The 22633-nt window shown below is 39.7% G+C and overlaps 1 protein-coding gene across 1 annotated transcript in view; it reads left to right on the top strand.

Annotated features, from left to right (window-relative positions):
* LOC126470781 (uncharacterized) overlaps positions 1-22633 on the top strand; it is a 445574-nt gene that overhangs the window by 281942 nt on the left and 140999 nt on the right. The window contains exons 3-4 of the mRNA XM_050098790.1: positions 14081-15598; positions 15718-21342. Coding sequence (XP_049954747.1) covers positions 14081-15598; positions 15718-21342 — 7143 coding nt within the window. The remainder of the gene's footprint in view (positions 1-14080; positions 15599-15717; positions 21343-22633) is intronic.

Genomic DNA, 22633 nt, shown 5'->3' with positions numbered 1-22633 from the left:
CTGTAAAGAATCTAGAAATACAAGCAAGAGTAAACAGGAGGAGGAACAAGAGGAAGCTGGAGGAGGAGTTTGCAGAGGATGAAGATAATCCATCCTATGGACCTGGAATGCACTAAAAAGTTAATCCAATCTTTGTCGCTCGATTCCCAAAACTTTTATTTTCTCATACTAATTACATGTTTTCTAAGGATCTTCCAAACATATTTGTTTCAAACTTTCAGTAAATGTTACACAGTACCTTCTGCATAATTTACCACAGCCTTTTTCCAAAAAACTGTATGTTATTGAATATATAAATAAAAAATTGCAAAAAAATGTTGTGAATTTTCATTACAATTGAAAAAAAAATCATCTTTAATAACTGAACTAAAATTTTGTAAAATCCCTGTGTTAAGTTGTAGCCCATATTCCAATAAATAATCTGTAAAAAGTTCAACTTCCTACCTCAAATACTTTGTGAGGAAAGATGTAATTTATAAGCGTTATTTTAACATTGCAAGTATAGGGCGTTCCGGAGCCCCTTAATGAGGAGGTACTGGGGCTGAGGAGAATTGGGGAGAAGAGTAATTTGTGGCACAAGTGGACTAGAAGAAGGGATTGGTTGCTTAGACACGTTCTGAGGCATCAAGGGATCACCAATTTAGCAACTGGGGGGGGGGGGGGGGGGGGGGAATGGTAGAAGAAGACCAAGATACACTTAGCAGATTCAGATGGATGTGGGTTGCAGTAGTTATTCGGAGATGAAGATGCTTGCACAGGACAGGGTAGCATGGAGAGCTGTATCAAACCAGCCTCTGGACTGAAGACCATATCACCAGCATCTATCAGTGTGCTGCTTTGCTGTACTACCCAAGTAAGAAAATCAATAACTCACTGTCTGAAAGAACGAAGTAATGCTTCATGGTCAAGGTTTCTAGCAGACTCTTTCAAAAAATCTACAGTGAAACCCCCACAAACAATAATTTGCTTCCTTCTGTCTGACAGATAACACAACAAAGAATCCAAGTTTTTAAAAAATTGCAGAAAATTTCCCAGTTGGGACCTATACACAACTACAGTTATAAAATTACTACTATCTATTTTAAGCTCACATGTACATGCTTCTGTATGTTGCTGTACACGATTTTTTTTTTCTAAATTTTTCACACTATGATAAATTTTAACATTTATGGCAACTCCTCCTCTCTCTGTAGTGTCTCCACTTACATGTGCTGAAAATTTATATCTACCTACAGTTAACTTTCCCTTATCTGTGACTGCGTGATATTCAGAGAGCATAGTACTTGTATTCAACCCTCAGTTTCTGAATCTCCTAAACAAGCAAGAAACACACATACTTTGTTTTTTAATCTGCTGATATTCTGATGCAATAGACTAACATAATTTCTCACTGTACATTTATCAGTATCTTGTGATATTTTAACATCTCTAGTACCTGCCTGTCTGTGCTTCTCATTAAGCTTAATTTCATTCAATGTTTAACCACTGGACACTGATCTTAGCCTAAAAAAGAGGTACTCCCATGAGTTTCAGTGCTCCCCCTTAAAGGCTTTGCTATCATCCCAGCCAATTTACCATTCCCTATCCTACTGAGATGCAGGCCATGGCTTGTAAAAGTCCCACCTACCAATAGCATCAACAGGAACCAAACCTATGCCTGACAGAGTAGCTGCCTGAAGCAATGCATCTTGCTCCATATTGGCCGTCCTGACAGAGCTATTTGTACCACATGAAAGGAGGAACCAACCCAATATTTGTATGGTTCATTACATATGCTATTTTCACCCGGTCACACTCAATATTGTAGTCCTGATCCCTATCACTACTATTTCCTGCTCCACCCACTATCACAATATGATCCTGCTTTGTAAAACCCTTGCACAATGATCCTACACCCTCCACCATTTGGCTAAGACATGCACTGTGCTTGAAAAAACTAATAACCTTGTACCTGTCATGTAATTTTTTGTGCCCACACCTCTTCCATGGCTACTACCTAACAACATAACTTTCCTTCTACTTTCTACTTCTGTTGAAACATTTGGTTTCCTGGTGAAAGCCTGTTGAGTATTAACTAAACTTACCTGAGCCTCTTCCTTAGTTAACTGAGGTAGCAAGGCAAATCTGCTGTTTGTGCCAGTGATGGGACTGTCAGATAATGTTCTCTTTCTGTGGCCCCTGTTCATTGTTACCACTTCCCACCTGACTTCACCCTTTTCCCCCCTAACCTCTTCTGTTTCTCCCTAGCAGTATCCAGTTCAGCCTTAAGGGCTCTAATCTTCCCTTCCTGTTCAGCTACTTTCCTATCCCTTGAACATACTTTGCAGTACCATGGAAGAGACCCATTTACTTCCCCAACTCCCATGCCACTACAGTCCCCCCCTCCCAATGTAACCATCTGTCCCAACAGCTGCATATACCCCAGAACTAGCTTTCCTACTGTAGCTCAAACACTTCATGCTCATGGTTGTTTACAATCTTTTTATAAAATTTATCTGGACAACAACAGTAATATTTTATTAACTACAGACCACAAGAGTCACTAAAGTTATGTGGAACACTAATATGTGTGTATATTATAAATATAGTAATGTAATGCACTTAACGTTAAAACCCAAAAAAATTAGGCCTAAGATTGTATTTGCGCAATACGGAATTTATGCCTTTTGAAAAGAAATAAAAGATAGAACTTAAGACCTTTAATTCGCTGAGTAGATATGGCACTACTAAACATATGAGTAATGCAAACAAAACTTGTAATTCCCAGAGCAGATACGGCACTACTAAAAATATGTGTAATGAAAACAACCTAAATTCTTTTAAACAAGTGAAACTATCAGTAGATACTATGAAATAGACTCTAATTAACTTCCTTATGGTTTAATATTAACTTAATTGACAGTTATTATAGAACTCTCTACTTCTCTTTATGAGCTCAATATTCAAGTGTGTGCAGTCTATGCCAGGGCTATCACCAGAAGCCTATTGTTGGCCTCTGTTGTTACTCTCCAACTATTCAACAGCTGCTTATGGTGCAATGAGCATATGAAATCACCTTTCTTCCTAAGTTACCCCTATTCCATATCACTGCTCCCTCGTCCATAGAACGAGCACATAGGACTTCAGAATTTGTTGACAAGCCCAGCCTTGTGGAAGGAGTTGGGGTTCAAGTTAATGTGTTCCACAAGAACTGGAGTAACATCATTAATGTGCTCAGTTAAACACATACAGGTTAATTTTCTATTTGAAGAAACAAAAACAAAAGTTATTCCAAATTATTAAGGTAGACAGTTTTGACATAGTATAAACACTGATAGATGTAAATAGGAAAATGTCTTGGTCACATTTTCCAACTGTTTCATAGGTATTTTTTGCACAAGAAATTGTCCAAGGAGATGATATCCCAATAAATTGAAGGAACAAGAGTTTAATGAGAGTTTGAGAGGGAGCATAAGGCAATGTAGGGAGTCAAATGGGAGAAATGAATACAGTAGGAAACAGAAGGGTAGTTTTGAGAGATGAGATTCAGAAGGCATCAGAGGATCACATAGGTAAAAAGGCAGGACATTGTAGAAATTCCTGGATAACACGGGACATTTCACGTAAGCAGAAAATACAAAAATGCAGCAAGTAAAACCTTCAAAAGGGAATACAGACATCTAAAAAATAAGATTGACAGAAAGTGCAGAATAGCTAAACAGGAATTGCTAGAGAACAAATCCAAGGCCATGAAAGCATAGAAGCATGCATAACTAGAGGGACAATGTATACTGCTTATAGGAAGATTAAAGAAACCTTTGGAGAAAAGAGAATCATTTATTTGTGTATCAAGAACTCAGACAACAAGCCAGTACTAAGCAAAGAATCTGAAAGGTGGGAAGAATATGTAAGAGGGAAACTAACATGAAGACAATAATATAAAAAGAGAAAAGAAAGTTGGTGAAAATGGAAAAAGAAATATAATACGGCACGAAAAATATATGACAGAACACTGAAAGTGGAAACAAGCCCCCTGGAGTAGATGACATTCCCCCAGAATTTGTGAAATCCTTGGGAGAGCCAATAATGACAAAATTATTCCACTTGTTGTGCGCGATATATGAATTAGGTGAAATACCCTTAAACTTCAGGAGGAATGTAATAAATCCAGTTCCAAAAAAGGCAGTTGCTGACAGGTGTGAATACTACCAAACAATCAGTTTAATAAGTCATGATTGCAAAATACTGACACAAATTATTTAAGAGAGGAATGGAAAAACTGGTAGAAGCTGACCTCAGGAGAGATCAGGTAGTGTTCTAGAGAAATGTGGGAACATGTGAGGCAATTTGAACCCTACAACTTACCCTAGTAGATACGTTGAAGACAGATACATACACATTTCTAGCATTTGTAGATTTAGATAAAGCTTTTGACAATGTTTATTAGTCTACACCCTTTGAAAATTTGAAGGCCATGGGGGTAAAATACAGGGAGCAAAATATTATTTTCAGCTTTGACAGAAATCAAATTGCAGTTACAGGAGTTTGAAGGACATGAAAGGAAAGCCATAGTTGAGAAGGGAGTGAGTGTTGTAGCCTATCCCCAATGTTATTCGGTCTGTATATTTCACAGGCTGTAAAGAAAACCAAGGAGAAGTTTTAATTAATATTCATGGAGAAGAAATAAAAACTCTGAGGTTTTGCTGATGACACTCTAATACTGAGAGGACTTGAAACAGCAGTTGAACAGAATGAGTAGTGTCATGAACAGAGATTATAAGATGAATATCAACAAAAGTAAAATAAGGGTACAGGAATGTAGTCGAATTAAATCAGACAAGCTGAGACAATTACGAGGGGGGAGCTTCCAAAAAGTTACACATGCGGTCCGATGCTAAGACCGCGGTGTAATGACAGTTGCACTTTGTCAGAATGGAGTACACATTCTGGTTTTCCTGTAGACACAGTTCTACTGTCTTAAGGTTAACAAGTAACATCACAGTGTGCGAGTGAAGTGGCATGGCAGGTGGTAATGTACTCCAGACTTGATGTGCATGGAACAGTAAGTCTTGTGGACAAAACATCTAAATTGCACACAGGTTCACCATGAAATTCTGGCAGTATATGGGCCAAAATCAGTGTCACATCCAGCTTTAGCGACATGGTGCCAACATTTTGATCAACACAAACATGGGTGATGCTGATAGGGCAAAAAGGTCACTCTTGCGTACCACAACAAGCAGTGTCAAGGGAGCCAAATTTGAAGGCATTTACCCAGTGGTTCTCGAATGGCTCCATGATCAAGGAGTGGATTTCTACCGACAAGGAACTGAATGATTGATAGAATGTTCCGACCATTGTTTACAAAGGCTTGATGACCACTAAAACGTAGCGCAGTGCATCTGTGTCACTTTGCAGTTTAATGCAGCATTCAATAAAAGATACGGAGCGTGCCATAATAGTGAGTAACTTATTTTTTTGAAGTCCCTTTCTAGCATAGGAAGTGAGACATGAATGGTAGTAAATAAGTTTTGCCATCTGGACAGCAAAATAACTGTTGATGACTAAAGCAAAGATGATACAAAATGTAGATCAGCAATAAAAACTGTAAAAGAGAGATTTGTGAACATTAAATATAGATTTCAGTTTCAGGAAGTCGTTTCTGAAAGTAAAGGGAGAACTTATAGGAGATATTCTGAGGCAATAAGGAATCATAATGTGGTGACATGTGGGAAAGGAGAGTGATGTGTAAATTTGTGTAAAAATTGTGATAAGCCAGAACATTATGACCACCTACCTGATATCCAGTATGTCCACCTTTGGCACGGATAACAGCAGCAATGTGCACTGTGGCATGGAAGCAGGGAGGCATTGATAGATCGCTGGAGGGATTTGGCACCACATCTGCACACACAAGTGACCTAACTCCTGTAAATTCCAGGGAAAAGGGCAGTGAGCTCTGACACCACATTCAATCGCATCTGATATGTGTTCGATTCGGTTCAGATCTGGTGAGTTGCGGGACCAGCACATCAATTGGAACTTGCCACTCTGTTCCTCAAACCACTCCATCTCACTCCAGTCCTTGTGACATGGCACATTATCTTCTTAAAAACTGCCACTCCATCTCACTCCTGTCCTTGTGACATGGCACATGATCTTGTTAAAAACTGCCATTACCGTTGGGAAACATTATCGTCATCAAGGGGTGTACATGGTCTGCAACCGGTGTACAATACTCCTTTGCTCTCACGGAACCTTACACGAGCTCCACTGGACCCCACAAATGCCCACGTGAATGTTCCCCAGAACATAATGGAGTCGCTACCAGCTTGCCCCCGCCCCACAGTACAGGTTTCAAAGAGCTGTTTTCTTGGAAGGCAACAGATTTGCACCCTCTCATCAGAATGATGAAGAAGGTATTGTGATCCATCAGACCACCCAACACTCTGCTGCTACACCAACATCCAATGCTGATGGTCTTATGCCCATTTCAGTCATAGTTGCGGATGTTGTGGTGTTAACATTGGCACATGCATGGGTTGTCAGCTGTGGAGGCCCATCTTTAGCAGTATTCTTTGGTGCACTGTGTGTTCAGACACTCTTGTACTCTGCTCAGCATTAATGACAGATGTTAGTTCTGCTGTAATTCGCTGTCTTCCTGTTTTACCAGTCTGCCCTGCCCACGATGTCCGACATCTGTGATGAATGGTGGCCACCCAACCCCACAATATTTTAATGTGGTTTCATCTTCTATTGAAGACACTCACCACAGAATTCCTTGAACACCCACCAAGTCATGCAGTTTCCGAAATGCTCGTGCTGAGCCTCCAGGCCATCACAATCTGAACTCGGTCAAACTCGGATAGATCACATGCCGTTGCACCTTCTCAAAATGTGTGTGAATTGCTAAGGGACCAAACTGCTAAGGTCATCAGTCCCTAGTCTTACACACTACTTAAACTAACTTAGACTAACTTATGCTAAGGACAACACAACACCCATGCGCAAGGGAGGACTCAAACCGCTGACGGTGGCAGTTGCACGAACCGCGGCAAGATGCCTTAGACCGTGTGTCTACCCTGCATGGTGCACCTTCTCCGTTCGTCACATAGACAACACACTCATTGATAGTACATGCATCGTGCATGTGTCTAACTAGCAATCATTCCTCACCAGGTGATGCTGCTATCACCTGGATGGGTTGATATCGATAGGAAGTTGGTAGTCATAATCTTGTGGCTGATCAGTGTATGTCCACTCTACTTCCAATTGATAGATGAAATAGTAAAGTCAGTCATTTTACAATTAGCGTATGAATGATTTTAAACTACATGCTATTTGTCCCTCACACCATGTATGCTTGTCTCTGTGTAAACTGGGATTTTTAAGGCAAAAAAGAACAGTGCTGTGATTACTGTGTTGGAGAATAATTTGTTGCTGAAAAATAAATCCAGCCTCAGACTGACTCTTGCCAAAATTTAAAATTAAGTGTGAAGTCAGTCTGTACAAGCATTTCTTTTCAATGTAATAGTGCCCAGATATGTTAGAAATTTTATGTTCATGAGGGACCCTTTTATTTTAAATACTTTTACTTTGGCTAGGACTAGAGAGTTGGGTACACATCCACAGATGAGTAAAATGAGTCAATAAATTTTTTGTTCATTTAGATACAATTGTATCTGATTAAATTGTGTGTACCATAGTATAAAACTTTGTACTTTTAGCAGTTCTGACTGTTTGATTGTAATGGTGTATTTGTTTTCATTGTTTGCCAAGTTTACAAGTTATCCTGTGCTGGAGATTGTTAAGGAACTAGAACATATGCCCACTACTTCTGCAACTTTTGGATTTGGCTCAAATTATTGTAGGAGTTTATTTATAAACACATTTAAGAAGTGCAACATTAAAAATCATGTCTAGTAGGGAAGGAGGGGGAGTTCATTGAGCATTGCAGTTTGGGGTGCGTTGTCTGAGTTGAAATGACACTGGCAAGATGAGGATGAACAGCTTCCATTGACTTTGAGGGTGTGGTGGAAGAGTTATCAAAATGGTGGAGTTTGAATGCAATTCTCCTATTGAAAAATAAAATATTCTGCTTTTGAGCAATGAAAATAGTACATTAATAATGATAAAAACAATTCAGGTAATGTCATATGGAGTCGTTGGTTGAGAAACTAAAAAGGGCCGGTTCAGCCACCTAGTTGGGAAGGTTTCTGTGTCCTCTGTGCACAATAGCACCTTTCCTTCGTGAAGAGTGGGAGTTTTGTGTTAGATGTATCAGAATGTGTGTAGTGTGGTGTCATGTTTGTGTTGGATGATGATTATGACAATGGTGATGATGAGAGAAGGGAGAGGGTGAAACCCAGTGCCTACACACAGTGTACTCCTCTTGAATAGCACCAAGGAGGCAGCCCAGCTTAATGTTTCCATCCTTTGGATGGATCACCATCAACAAGTGTCACATGCCCTCTGTTCAAGAATCACTGTAGAAAAGTTTGGAATTTAACTCTCAGAACACTGCCACGAAGTCCAGTGATCAGAAGCTTTATGCTGTTAACCCGTGCTCCTCTTTCCTGTAAAGGCAGTGGAAAAGCATGCAGGGGCATGTGGCGTACTCAGGCAATTACCCATCCAAGTACTTGCTAAACTTCAATGATCTGACGACATACGTTGTATTCAAAGAGGCAAAGATGTTCACCCTTAAGAACTAGTGCATCATATTTCAGCTGTTTATAGCATCAGATAATCTGTATCTTGATTGATCAATGACATAAGACATTGGTGGCCTATTATTCCAAGTTACACAGCTTAGATTGTAGTTTTTGTTATTAAGTAACTACCAATGGCAAGTTTATCACATCTTAACAATTCCAGAAAGAGAGCTTACTGAAGAGCATGTAACAGATTATGTAGAATTGTAATGGACATTGTCATTGAGATTTTGTGTAATTGGTCTCACCAGAAGCGAGTTTTCAGCCGAATTTTCTCATCACTATGGGGCGACAACTGTCGTATGTAAGAAATCAGTTCAGGCTGTATGTTGAAGCCTACTTCAGAGGTTTTCCAATTGCAGGTGCAAATGGTGTAATAGGTCAAAAGTACACTTACTTTTCGCAATGCCTTCTTACAGTTGCCTTGACTGCATACTTTCACACACTTCCTTCAACTAGAGTCTAGACACAAACAAAAATTACCCAGCTACTTAACATGGCAGATTTCTCAGTGCACCATATTGCGATGTGCAAAATGTTAGCAGTGAGCATGAGAAGATAGATTTAGAAATTATTCTGGATGGTTGCTGTAAATTTCAGCATCTTCAAAAGATTCTGATATGAAATCATTTATTATCATGAGATAATGAATGTGATGGTAGCATAGCCTTCATTTGTAATAGTGGTGAGGAATAATCAGGTGGTAGTTGACTTTTGTAGTTAGGATGACAAAGTCAGTATATGTATTTGAGGGCGGGGGAGGGGGGTCCCCAGTGAGGTAATCTACTAGGTTAAGAGTGCCTCTGGTCTCAAAGTAGAGCTTAAGTTGCATTTTAATGTCCTCAAATGTAAATTTCTAGAGCTTATTGTTCAAGGGAAGAATGTCTGTGATAATAATAGAAGTCAGAGTATTCCACTGATGGAACAATGATGATACCATTGCCTACACAAAATAACATTTTGGGGAAAAATCACATTATGCCAATGGAGAAGAGTGATTGGCATATTATACCCTTCTTTTTGTTTTTGACTCAATCACACTTATAATATGACAACAATCATGTTGATTCCTATCATATATTAGCTATCTTCATATTCTAAACATAATAAGTATGCCACCTATGATGTGTAAAATCTGAAAAGGGCCAATGTGTGACCAACATGAGTAATAATTATCTTCATATTATAAATATAGTTGTATCTAAAATAAGAAGATATAGTAATTAGAGAAATTTCTTCAGAAAATATACATCCTATGAAGCAAAATAAATATTTCACTCTGCAGTGCAGTGTGTATGTTTTGAAGTTTCCTGGCAGATTAAAACTGTGTGCCAAATTGGGGCTTGAACCCAGAACCTGAGCACTTGTGGGAAATGCTGTTGACAGTTTAGCTGTATAGGCCTCAAGGAGTCAGATGAGCCAAAGAGAATCCCTTTCAGTGTGATATTTGACTTTTACTGCCAATCTGAAATATCTCTTTGCAGCCTTCAATTGGGCTTATTAGTTTGCTGCTGCCATCACAACATATAGAAATAAATGATTGGAAAATGTGTAATGTTTACAGTAGTGTAATAGAAAATTCAGAAAATGACTCATTAGTCTGTACCATAGGAAATAGTGTTGGCACGCTCACTCAGCTTAGGCTCCAGTGAGGTGGGTGCAACAAGCATTTATACATTTACTGTATTTGAATGTACTAATAACTCAGATGTACAGTCAATTTGTGACCTGAAGACTACTACTGAGACAATAGAGAACCAGAGGGTTCCCACTGCACTTCCCTGGAATACTCGTGACGATACCTTTGTCTCCAACAAACACTCGCCCACTGGGACAGTGTACTGTATTCTATTGCTTAAAATGTCTTTGAGCCACTGTCATATCTGAGAAGCTATTCTGTATGCTCAGACTTTATGTTAACAGTGTGCATGGCACTGTGACTGACACTTCCAAGACAGCTAGCAATATGTGATCTGCCTGTGCCTTTCATCCATGGTTCGCATGATACAGTGCGAGAAAAGGACATGCTCTGTCTTGCACAAATGATGCTTAAAAATTTGTGCTGATTTGTGGACAGAAGCTATTCTCTCTCAAAGAAATTCATTATGTTTTAACTTAGAATATGCTCAAGAACTCTACAGTGAGCTGACATTAAGGCTATTAGTCAATAAAACCTTTTCCAGTCATATTGGACTTTGTGAATGATGAAAGATTCATGATAAACACAAGCTAAATAAGGGACCAATGCTGAAGAGTACTGTCTGTTAACTGAGTTGCAGTTCTAACTAGACCTGCTGACTTCTTTGTTTTCACCTCCTTCAGTTGCTTTTCATTGCAAGGGATGCCACTTTTTATGCTCTATACAGGAGTTCATGTGGTTGTCAAATGATGGTGTCTCTGTATAATACTGTAGGAATGATTTTTTAAACACAAAACTTATATTTCAGTTTGTTTTTTGTTATCTGTTTTGTCACACTAGACTGGTTGATGAGTGACTGAATAGAAGACTTTATGTAGAATCATAATTTTCTACAATTCTTGGCAAGATAATGTGCTTATGAGTTATTGTAGAAGTTTTTGTATGCTTCATACTTTGATTGTTTTATAGATAAACGGATTTCGACTATCTTTTTCCTGTCAGCATTTATATGTTCTTTTTTGAACTGAGAGTCCAATAATCTCCATAATCCTCTTACTTGGCACATACTTCTCCACTGTGCCATTTACAATCAGTTTAAACTTTACCCATAATTGCTCTATGTCCATCATATTGGAAGCAAATAATATCCATTCATTCATTCATTCATTCATTCATTGTGTACAAGTAGGATGCTAACAGCTGCTTACTTGTTCTTTCCAGCATTAAAACTCTCCTAGCCATCTTGATGGATTTAATAACTTTAATAACTAGCTTATGTGTGATGACATTGTAATTGTTAAGCCTTGTGTCTGTACTAAAACTGGTTATAGGATCAGGCCTGTTTATAGCTGCAAGTTCTAAAATATTTCTGTTGCTTGTGGGTTGTAGAACTAGTTGCTCAAGACAGTTTTTGGAGAAAGCGTTCGCAGTCTGCACTCAGTATGTATAGTCCCCTCCAACTAATATTTCATAATTGGAGTATTTCGGTGTTACTGAATGTAGACCTTCATTGAATGATTCTACAACTGTTCAAGCAGAGTGGAGTGACTGGTAAAAATATCCAAAGAGGTTGTCTCCTCATTTTGTTTAATGGCGAGTGCAATGTTGCATACCGTCATTAAGCTAAGTACAGGAAATCGATCAATTGTTCTGTAAGTGAAGGATAGTGAAACTTCTGTAAGCGAAGGATAGTGAAACATAATGTTCCAGTTACCACAATGATATTAGCTTGTAGTGTTATTGTTGGAAGCTACTATGCACAATTATCACACAAGGTACAACTTTGAGAGGAGTGCTGTTGAGAACCAATGAACAGTTTATACTTCTAAATGGTGCTGCGGAATACGCTCAAGTTTCCCAATCCTCTCTTAACTCTAAAGCTGTGTATTAAGACTTGTTTCCATTCTTCTCAATGTTTATAATAATAATAATAATAATAATAATGATGATGATGATGATGATGATGATGATGATGATGATGATGGAGTCTTAAAAACACAGTGTTTAATGTTCTGCTCCTTTTAGTTGTTAACTGTTTTTCCTTTTTGATGTCAGTGGAAGCTGGAAACAAATGTGAACTGCACATCCACTGGTCATTTCTTCTTGGCTTTCAAAAGCCCTCTTTTTTTGTGACTTGCATCTAGTTTGTTTTTGGACCTGGTGGTTTTTATGTGAAAACTTTATATTTACTGGTCTCTTTAAGTAATTTTGTGGTTGTGTTGGTGTTCTGTAAAACTTGGTTTGCTCCATATTTACATCCTCTTACAAGCTCTCTGCATCTAGTGTCAAATGTTCTGTTAGTTTGCTTTATGTACATTTTGTCACATGTGCTGTGCTTTGATTGGTAAAGAAACAAATTGGCTGCCACAAAAACTTGTTTTCCAACACTTGATTTGTGGTTTGTTGTTTTTTAATATATAGAGAATCTGACTGGATGGTATTCTGATAGCAGATCACTTGCAGACAATGTAGAAGTCAAACCTGGCAGATTGTGGCAGTTGGTGGCACATTTTAAATAGTGAGGGAGAACTTATTTTCCCAAAATGAAATGACATTTATTAGACATGGGCATTTAATGAATCAAATCCCCAGTTGACTTGCCATCATACATGTAATAGTTGTACAGTTCCTCACATAACTGTTTTTTGATCAATTACAGTTGTGTTATGTTGTTGTTGTTGTTGTTGTTGTTGTTGTTGTTGTTGTTGTTGTTGTTGCTGCTGCTGCTGCTGCTGTCGTATTCAGTCCAAAGACTGGTTTGATGCAGCTCTCTATGCCATCTACCCTGTGCAAGCCTCTTCATGTCGGAATAACTACTGCAATCTATGTCCTTTTGAACCTGCTTACTGTACTCATTTATTAGTCTCAATCTGCGATTTTCACCACCAGCACCACCACTACTTCACTCCAGTACTAAATTGGTGTACCCTTGAATGTCTCAGTGTCCTATCAACCAACCCCTTCTTTTAGTCTGTTGTACCACAAAATTATTTTCTCACCAATTCTTCACTGTCTTCTACAGCACAATATTTCAAAAGCTTCTATTCACATCGTGTCTAAACTGTTTATCATTCACATTTCACTTTCATACAAGGCTACACTCCAGACAAATATCTCCTGAAAAAGACTTCCTAACACTTAAATCTATATCATCTCCACTTTGGCCATCATCAGTTATTTTACTGCCCAAATAGCAAAATTCATCTACTTTGTGTTTCACTTCATAATCTAATTACTTCAGCATCACCTGATTTAATTTAGCTATGTTCCATTACCCTTGTTTTGCTTTTGTTAATGTTCAGCTTATATATCCTCCTTTCAAGACAGTGCCCATTCCATTCAACTGCTTTTTCAAGTCCTTTACTAGAATTAAATCATTAGGAAACTTCAAAGTTTTTATTTCTTCTCCCTGCACTTTAATCCCTTCTCCAAATTGTGTAATAAAGTTACAATAATGAATAACAAAAGGGCAGAAGGCTTTTAGAAGCTGATTGTTGCAAGGAAGATGTTCCAGGACAGATGGAATACTTTTCTCAGAAATCAGTCTGTTGTGATTCGATAAACAACAAGAAGTTGTTCCTTAAAGTGAGACAAGATTCAAACAACTCTTCACAAAGAGTAGGCATATTGGGTGCCTCCTGCCAAGGAGACAACTAGCAGTATATCTTGTAGAATTAAATTATCATTCCAGGAAAATATCCTATGACTATGAACTCACAAGTATATTTATGTGAATTATTTTTCGCAGAAGCCGGCCAGCTTGACCAACAGTCTTCCGAGGCAGATCAGCAACTACCTCCAACAAAACATCGCCGATGTGGATGATTGCATTCGTAATGTGGTCAGCCCAGGCTTCCGTCCCAGTGAAATTGCTGACAAGGATTGCAACATCGAGCATGGGGCGTGTATGGAGCCCCATTGTCAGAGTACACACCCCAAGGATCAGTCTCCCCTCAAGGTGCAGGAAGTGGACAGTACCATAAAAGAATTGGACTCTGTGGTCAAACAACGGACAGATGTTGTGGCCAGGTTTTCAAGTAAAGTGATAAGTGGTAGTGGGCTTTCTCAGGAATTTCCCAATGCTATGTTATTACCTCAGGGTTTGACTGACACTTTCAGACATCCCAGGATGGCAGCCACTGATGATGAGGTGGCCAGGGCATCAATCAGGAACAAAGAAGATAATTCGGCTGTGGAAAGCTGTCATTGTATTACTGGTGAAAATGTTAAGCAGCACCAGAAGACATGTTGCAAGGGATTTTTACACCAGGGTGTAGCTAGTGATGAAGCTCAACAGCAGAATGTGACCACCAGTGGTCGTTTACAATGTGAACCAATGAATGAAGCAAGTTTGCACCAAAACAGGAGCAGTGAGGCTGGTCATCAGCAAAAGGCTTATAATGGTTGGATCCACCAGGGCATGATTGATGATAGTGCAACACGAAGGGAGGCTACTAATCCTGAAAAGCTTCATGTGGAGGTGAGAGAAACTGATGTGCTGCATGGGGATGTGGCTGGTACTGGCACATCACACAAGGAGGTAGTGCATCATGCAGTACCCCATGGAAAAGCCAGTACTGTTGGGCCAGGTGAAAGGGCAACCAACGGTGACACTTCGTGTGCTGCAGTTGTCAGTACTGGTACATCATACGGGCAAGCACTCAGCAATAAGACACAACAAAATAAAGTAGATAATGGTGAGAAATCCATCTGTGAGACAACTAAGGAGAGTAGGCCTCATCAGAAGGTAACTGATAATGGGAAGCTGCATGAAGAGGTGTTCGATGGTGGTGGGACACATTGTGAGCAAGCCAACTGTGACAATACATGCCCGAAGATGACAAATGAGAGCTTGATGCATGTAGCTGTTGCTGTTGAGCAAGGGCTATCTCAGGAGAAAGCCGACAAAGATGTTTTCTGTGTGGATAGTCAGTCACAGAATATAGCTAGTGAAGAGGATGCACCATCCAGAAGGAATGCAGACAAGACTGTACCAGTTCAGGATGTGGACAGCAAAGACCAGCTGAACAAGGGAGTGAAAGAAGAAGTCAAGTTTTTCCAGGAGATGAACAGTGAGAGTCAAATGCGTGAGGAAGCAACTGATACAGACCAACTGTCATATGAGGTGGCGAATGTCAGGGGGGACCATATTCCTCAGGTGGATGATGAAGCTCACATAGACTGTGTACAGCGTAAGGTAGTTGGTGAAGAAAACCTATCAAAGAAGATGGACAGTGTGGTAAACACCAAAAGGCATACAGAAGAGGTAAGTCTAGTAGACAAATCTTATAGTGTGACAGATATTTTTCATGCAATGATTTCCATTTATTTATGAATAACCATTATCTCAAGCAGGCAACTAGTGTAAATTGTTTTATGCTGCAGGTAACCAGTCTGGTTGATCAACAACAGAAGGAAGAGAGTGTAGTCCATTCCAGACGAGAAGAAGAAAGTGAGCTTTCTCCTCAACATCAGGAAGCCATTTCTGCTACTTCTTCACAGCAGACAGCTAATGCAGTTCATCCATCGCAGCTGTCAGATGATGATCTCCATTCTCAGCTGCAATCTGAGAGTGTAATACATCCACCACAAGAGGCCACCAGCTCAAGTTGTTCACCGCAGCATGCAAACAGTGAAAATCAATTCCCACAGTGTCCAGATAGCCCCAGTGATTGCTTGCAGGTGACACCCAGCACAGATATATTATCAGAGACAGCTAACTTGTCTCATTGTCCAGTTCCGGTTGTTGCTGTTGATCATTCCTCACAGGAAGCAATCACTACTGGATTCTCCCCAAGTAGGATAGCCACAATAGATAGCTCAATGCAGGATGTGATTAATACAGACAGTATTCCCAAGGATGTAAGTGAGAGCCACAAGCAAGCTGCCACCCCAAGTGATGTTCTCCACAAGACACCCTCCTTAAGCCAGAGCATTAGGGACATTTTTGACACAGATCTCACTGCTGCAAAGTCAGTAGATCTAGATCGACATACGGAGAAAGTTACTGATACAGAGCGGTCTTCTGTGAAAGCTACACATAAAGTAGATAAGGATCGTCTCAGCAAAACAGATAAAGACCGTCATTCCAAAACATATGGAGACCGTGTGTGTCATAGGTTAGACAGAGAACGAACTCCTCATAAGTCAGATACAGAACGCATCCTCTATAAAGTGGACGCCGAACGACATTCTCATAAATCTGAAAGTGACCGCCATTTTCAGAAAGTTGATACAGAACGAACTTCTTCAGTGATTGATAGAGGATACCACTTTGAGAGGTCCCACCAAAGTGACCGTGTCCACTACGATAGGGCTTCTTATACCGAGAGACAAGGACACAGTGAACGTGCTTTCCATGGTGAACGTTCAGGCTACAGTGATAGAAGTTCCCATGAACGTGTATCTTATGACAGGTCAACCTTTAGCGACCGGGTATCTCATACTGACCGTTCAGTACATAAACTTGATAATGATAGACTTTCACACAAATTAGATGTAGAGCGTACATCTTACAGAATAGACAGTGAACGCTTTTGCCGTAAAGCAGACACAGAAAGAACATCACGTAAGTCAATTCGTGACAGAAGTCCATACAAGACAGAGACTCGCAAAGCAGAAACTGACAGGACACCTCGGAAAACTGATACTGAGAAAGTAACCCGCTCTTGTGATACTGATCGTACTTACCGAAAATCAGACAGTGAACGACCTCATCGCAAATCAGATGACGAAAGAACTGCTCGTAAACTAGACATAGAGCGTGGCGTTCGAAGAATAGACAGTGAAAGAAATGTTCGTAAGTCTGAAACTGATCGTGTGGTACGCAAACAGGATCTTGAAAGACAAGGTCATAAGTCTGATTTAGAGAGAAGCAATCGTAAATTGGAGTCTGACCGATCACTGCGCAAAACAGATATCAGTCGTTCTACTCGTAAATCAGAGGTTGACCGAGCAACACGAAAAGCAGAGGTGAAACGAACAACACGTAAAGCAGGCACTGGTTGTAAAGCAGAGAGTGAACGTGCTGCTCGGAAGATAGACGAAGACCGAAATGTACGTCGAATGGAAGATGCACGTTCAGGAAGGAGAACAGAAGCAGAACGGGGATCACGTAAAAGTGAGAGTAGCAGGGTGATAGCCAAGGCAGATATTGACAGAAATGTTCGCAAATTAGAATCTGAACAGTCTGTACACAAGTTAGATTCTGATAAAAGTACAAAAAAGGCAGAAGATGGTCGGGTAATGCGAAAGATGGCGGACGACAGGACGGTACACGAGTCATTTGATGACAGATCTATGAAAAAAAGCCTTGATCATTATTGTACAAAGAAATGGCTTGATAGCATTGCATTACCCAAGGACAGTGGAGATGGAAGTTCATCTAAGGAAAATGGTGAGAATACTCTGCAGAAGTTAAAGAACGATTGTGCTGCACAAATAATAGTTTCAGAACTCTGTTCACAAAAAGGAGACAATAGTGTGATTGTACCTAAACAAGAAAGTAAGGAAACTGTTTTGGATTTTAATATTAGGGAAAGTGGTGATCAAGGAAGGCTTAAGATTGAGGGTAATTGTAATCTGCAAAAGACAAGCTCAGAGTGTACTGAATGGAAAGGAGAGTGTGTCTCAGTTGCAGAAAGAGCATACAGTGCTACTGAAATTATGGATCAAAATAAAGATAGACTGAGACCTTTGCCTAAATCACCAACAGAGCTGCATTCACGTACTTTGAATGTAGATGATAAATCTTGTATGGCTAAGGCTCAAGAAAGTCATATTTCTCCCAGAGCAGCTCTTCTGTCTGGCATACCTAAGCTACCACCAGTAAATGCGCCATTGGAGATAGGAGGATTGACTGTTCTGCCCAAGAAAGTAGGGCAAGCTGCACACAGTGTTACTCTTGGAACTGGGTTTTGCGAACTGCCTGATGAACCCGAAGCAGGTGCTTTGCCAGCTGAAATAGTAGATGGTTCTGTAACTGTGAGATCTCAAGTGTGCCCCACGTCTGCTGACTGTAGTACAATATCTACTTGTGCCAATCCTGATATTTCTATGACCCAGGGGCATGATAAAGATATTGTGTCTAACAGAATGACAATGAAGTCTACTAATGTGAATAATTTCCAGTATGAAAGTGATATGAATTGTTCATCCGCAAAGTGTACAGTTTCTCTCAATGATAGTGACAACTTAAAGGAACCCACTGTATTGATTAAGGACAACAGAGTCCAAGAAAATGTTAAACAAGGTTGTTGTGATTCACTATCTCATATGAAACATGAGACAAGTTGTACAATTGACACATGTAGTGTATGTTGTAAATGTTCTTCTACTGGAGCACCTATTTTGCCGGATGAACATGATCCCTGTGTTTTATTTACAGAAAATGAAAATAAGCACCATAAATTTCACAAGACATTTACGCAGCTGCCTTCACGTGATGTATTAGATACCCAGCTGACATCTAAAACTCTAATCAGACTGCACACAAAGCCACCACACTTGGATGAGGTGTCAGACTCCTCTTTTGCAGGATTTCAGTCTCAGAGACTAGACAATGAGCAGATGTTGTTAAAACCAGAGGTGCCTCAAGTTGATCCTTCATTAGCTGAAGCTGAAGGTCATGCTTGTGATACAGAAAATAATTACAGTTCAACAGCAGAATTTTGCTCCAAGTCTATGGGTGATTCTGTGTCTGCTGAAACTGATATAGACTCTTGTATCACTGAAATCAGTTCCTCTGATGCTAAACCAGAATTTAATATAAATCCTGTGACAACTGAAATGGACACCAGTTTATCATCTACAAAGTCTGATGTGTGTTCTGTCCTATCAAGGCATGAAGAACATTCTGGGACTAATAATGGTTTTGCATTTGCCTCCATCAAGCAGTATTCAGAAGTTAAATCATTTTCAGGTTTGGAGAAACCAAATAACAGTTTATGTAAGTGGGAACCAGTTATAAGCAATGCACAAGAAGAACATGCATCTTCTTTGTCACATGTTATCAATGAAGAATGTAAAATTTTGGTAAAACAATATAATTCTGTTTCTTCAGAATCTGAGAATTGTTCTGATTTTACTCAGAAAGACACAATTTCTGACTATAATAAAATGGAAAAACACAAATTACATGCTGAGAAGGAAGCAAAATGCTGTGTAGAAATTTCTGAATGTGTTCATAATAAGTCAATAGATGAAGAATGCAGTTCATCGACTGATGGGAAGTGTAGCAGGCCCCCAGCTTTGCAAGGGTCCTACACATCCACAGAATGCCCAGAGAATTCTGTTAATGAAAGTGAGAAAATACCCAAATCAGAAAGGGGACCAAGTTCTCGGTCATCTGTTACAGAATGTAGTGATAAAGTTTCTGGTACAAGTCCTGTAAGCTTGCAGCATTCCATAACAAGTGCTTCATGGAAATCACCTGAAGCAAATTCTGTGAATGCTCAGACAAATGAAGAAGTCAATGTGAACACTGCAAAACTTGACAGAGACAGTTCATATGCCCCAGGATTTGAAAATAGTGTAAACTTTTCAGTTGATGGGAGGAAGACGCCTCTGACAATAGATGATGCTGCTATTTCTTCAACAGAAGTTCAAGAGGATAATACAAAGTTACTTTCTGAATCAAATAACTCAATGGTGGTAACAGAACCATCAGACATAACTAAATTGAGTTCCACTGCACAAAATATAGTGACAGAAGATATAACAAATCCATTGGTAAATGATGCTCCCAAAAATGGAGATGCTTATTCAAAAACGAAAGTTTCTAGTCTGTTGTCTTCTGCAGAGGAAAATGGAATTAGTTCTTCATCTGGAGATTTAACAAATGTAGAAGAAGATGCAACAGGTGAAGTGCTACCAGTTCAGGCAGTGACTGGTCCTTGTGAAGTACATCCTGCAAATGAAACAGATGTTGGAACTGAAACAGTGTCATCTCAAATGGATGAATCTATAATACCAGAAAAAGAGAAATTTTGTGGTTTTGATGGTGATGTGAAGGCAAATGTATTGTCTTCAGAAAGCACAGAATCTCTTTCTTTAGCACATGTAGACTGTGGAACTTTGTCACCAGCACAAATAGAATGTTCCCAAACACCCACTCCAGATACATTGCCACCTACAACAACTCATACTTCTTCAGTACTAGATACAGACTGTAGCAATTCTCCACCTATGGTAACAGATCCTCCTCAGTCATATAGCTGCAAAACCACACTAAGTCCATCAGTTACAGATGTTCATGTTCCTTCTGTTGATGAACCTACTCTCACAGAAAAAAGTTTGCCTGAACCAGTGGGTATTAAGGGTACAGATGAAAGTAAACCATTCGGTAATGTGCAGTGCAGTCATAGTAACAGCGAAGCTGTTGCTTCTAATGTTGGCTTAGTTGTAAGTATAAGTGTTGGATCAGATAGCAAACACAGACATGAACACACTTCAGGGAATGAACACCGGAAACACAGGCACAGTAGGAGACATTCATCTCGACGCTCTAGTAAGGACAGATCAGAGCATAAAGAGAGATACAGAAGAAGCAGTGGTGACACTCATGAAAAAGGTAGTCAAGTTCATGATTCGACACTAAAAGATAGATCTGACCATTCATCCAGTAGAGAAAATATAATCAAAGATCGCCGAAGTAGCAGCTCATCTGATGTAAAAATCCGCTGTTCTGAATGTCACAGCAGGTCAAAAATTAAACGAGTAAATGTTGGTGTCCAGTGTCGTAGGGACAAATTACCTGATAAGAGTGAGAAATCAGATCCTGGATCATCAGAAGTTCCCTCGGGTCCTAAGACTAACTTTCAAACTAAACATTATTCGTTACCGAGACCTCCATCGTGTTCTCAGTGTGGTGTTGATAATCTGAAATATGGTAAATTTATTCGCATTGAAACATATGCCAATGGAGGTGCTACTGTTGTCCATATGTATCAAGATGAAATTGATTGCCTGAGCAAGTCTGAGATGGAGGAGCTGGCCAAAGAATATTTTAAGGTTAGTGTTAACTCAGTATTATTGTTTATATGTGAACACAGTTCCCCAGTTTATAAAGCAGTGAAAAAAGTACTGTCTGTTTATATATTTTTCTTTTCAATTGTACCTTGTTATTCAGTATATTTACGGAGTCAAACATTTGCTTTCTTTGTACATAAAGTTGATTGCTGTTATACACCAAAAGTCGCTGTAAAGGTATGGAATAGCTGACATTCAAGTACCATTAGTCATATTGATGTGTGGATTTGAAAAATATTGCTTTGTCATAGAAATGTAATTTTTGATTTTGTTGGAGAGTTGTGGTAGAATGTAAATATTTTTGGATTAAAGGAGGCCACTCTCACCAAAAGGGGAAGTGTTAAGTCATCAACAGACACACACAAAAAGAAAGAAAACTTACTAGCTTTCAGAGTAATCCTTTTTTGAGCTAGAGCGTGTGTGGAAGTGTGCTCGTGCATGCTGCAAACCCGTCCAACGCGCGCGCGCGCGCGCGCGCACGCACACACACACACACACACACACACACACACACACACACACACACACACACACACACACGTGCTTTCCTACCTATGCCCCTACATGGTTCCACCTGCATGCACAATGCTGCATTGCAGCCAGTGGAAGAGGTTGTAATAAGGGTGCGTTGAGTGGTGTGGGAGACAGGGAAAGGGGTTTGGGGTGGGTGGGTAGTGGCTTGATAGGAGGCAGCCTGCCTGCTATGAATGTGGGAGAGAGGGGTGGCAGGTGCATGGGCTGGGCATGTGATACTCAGTTGTCTGAGCTGCTGGAGAGTGGCACACACTGCTGGCAATGTCAGGATGTGAATCTGAGAGAGGGTGGAGAGCAGAGGAAGGGGAAAGGGGAAACTGTTGGCTGGAGAACATTTTTCCACCGGAATGTATGTACAGGGTGAGTCAGTAGACATGGTACATTCTTTGAGGGGTGATAGTATTAATGATTCTGAACAAAATACTTCATATGGCCATATGCTCTATTCCGAACGGTTTCTGAGATAGAATACATTTAATATCACTTTTGTGCATTTTTCTTAAATAACTCGTAAACCATACCCTCCAGCAGTGCAAAATTAAACTACATTACATTTCCTACCAGAAACGTTCTGTTTATTTTTCTCTAGGACCTATAGTTTGCACGAGGAGAGCGCTAGAATGTTGAAAATCTCGCACAACACCCAATGTGTTGTAGCTTAGTGTTTGTATGCCAGTTTAAGGCAGTTTCCCAGCCTTATAGTGTACAAGCATTCACTGTAAAATTGTTTGTCACAACT

The sequence above is a fragment of the Schistocerca serialis genome, chromosome 3 (genome assembly GCF_023864345.2).
Source record: "Schistocerca serialis cubense isolate TAMUIC-IGC-003099 chromosome 3, iqSchSeri2.2, whole genome shotgun sequence".
In the NCBI taxonomy this organism is placed as follows: domain Eukaryota; kingdom Metazoa; phylum Arthropoda; class Insecta; order Orthoptera; family Acrididae; genus Schistocerca; species Schistocerca serialis.
This window is presented reverse-complemented; position numbering and strand designations above follow the sequence as displayed.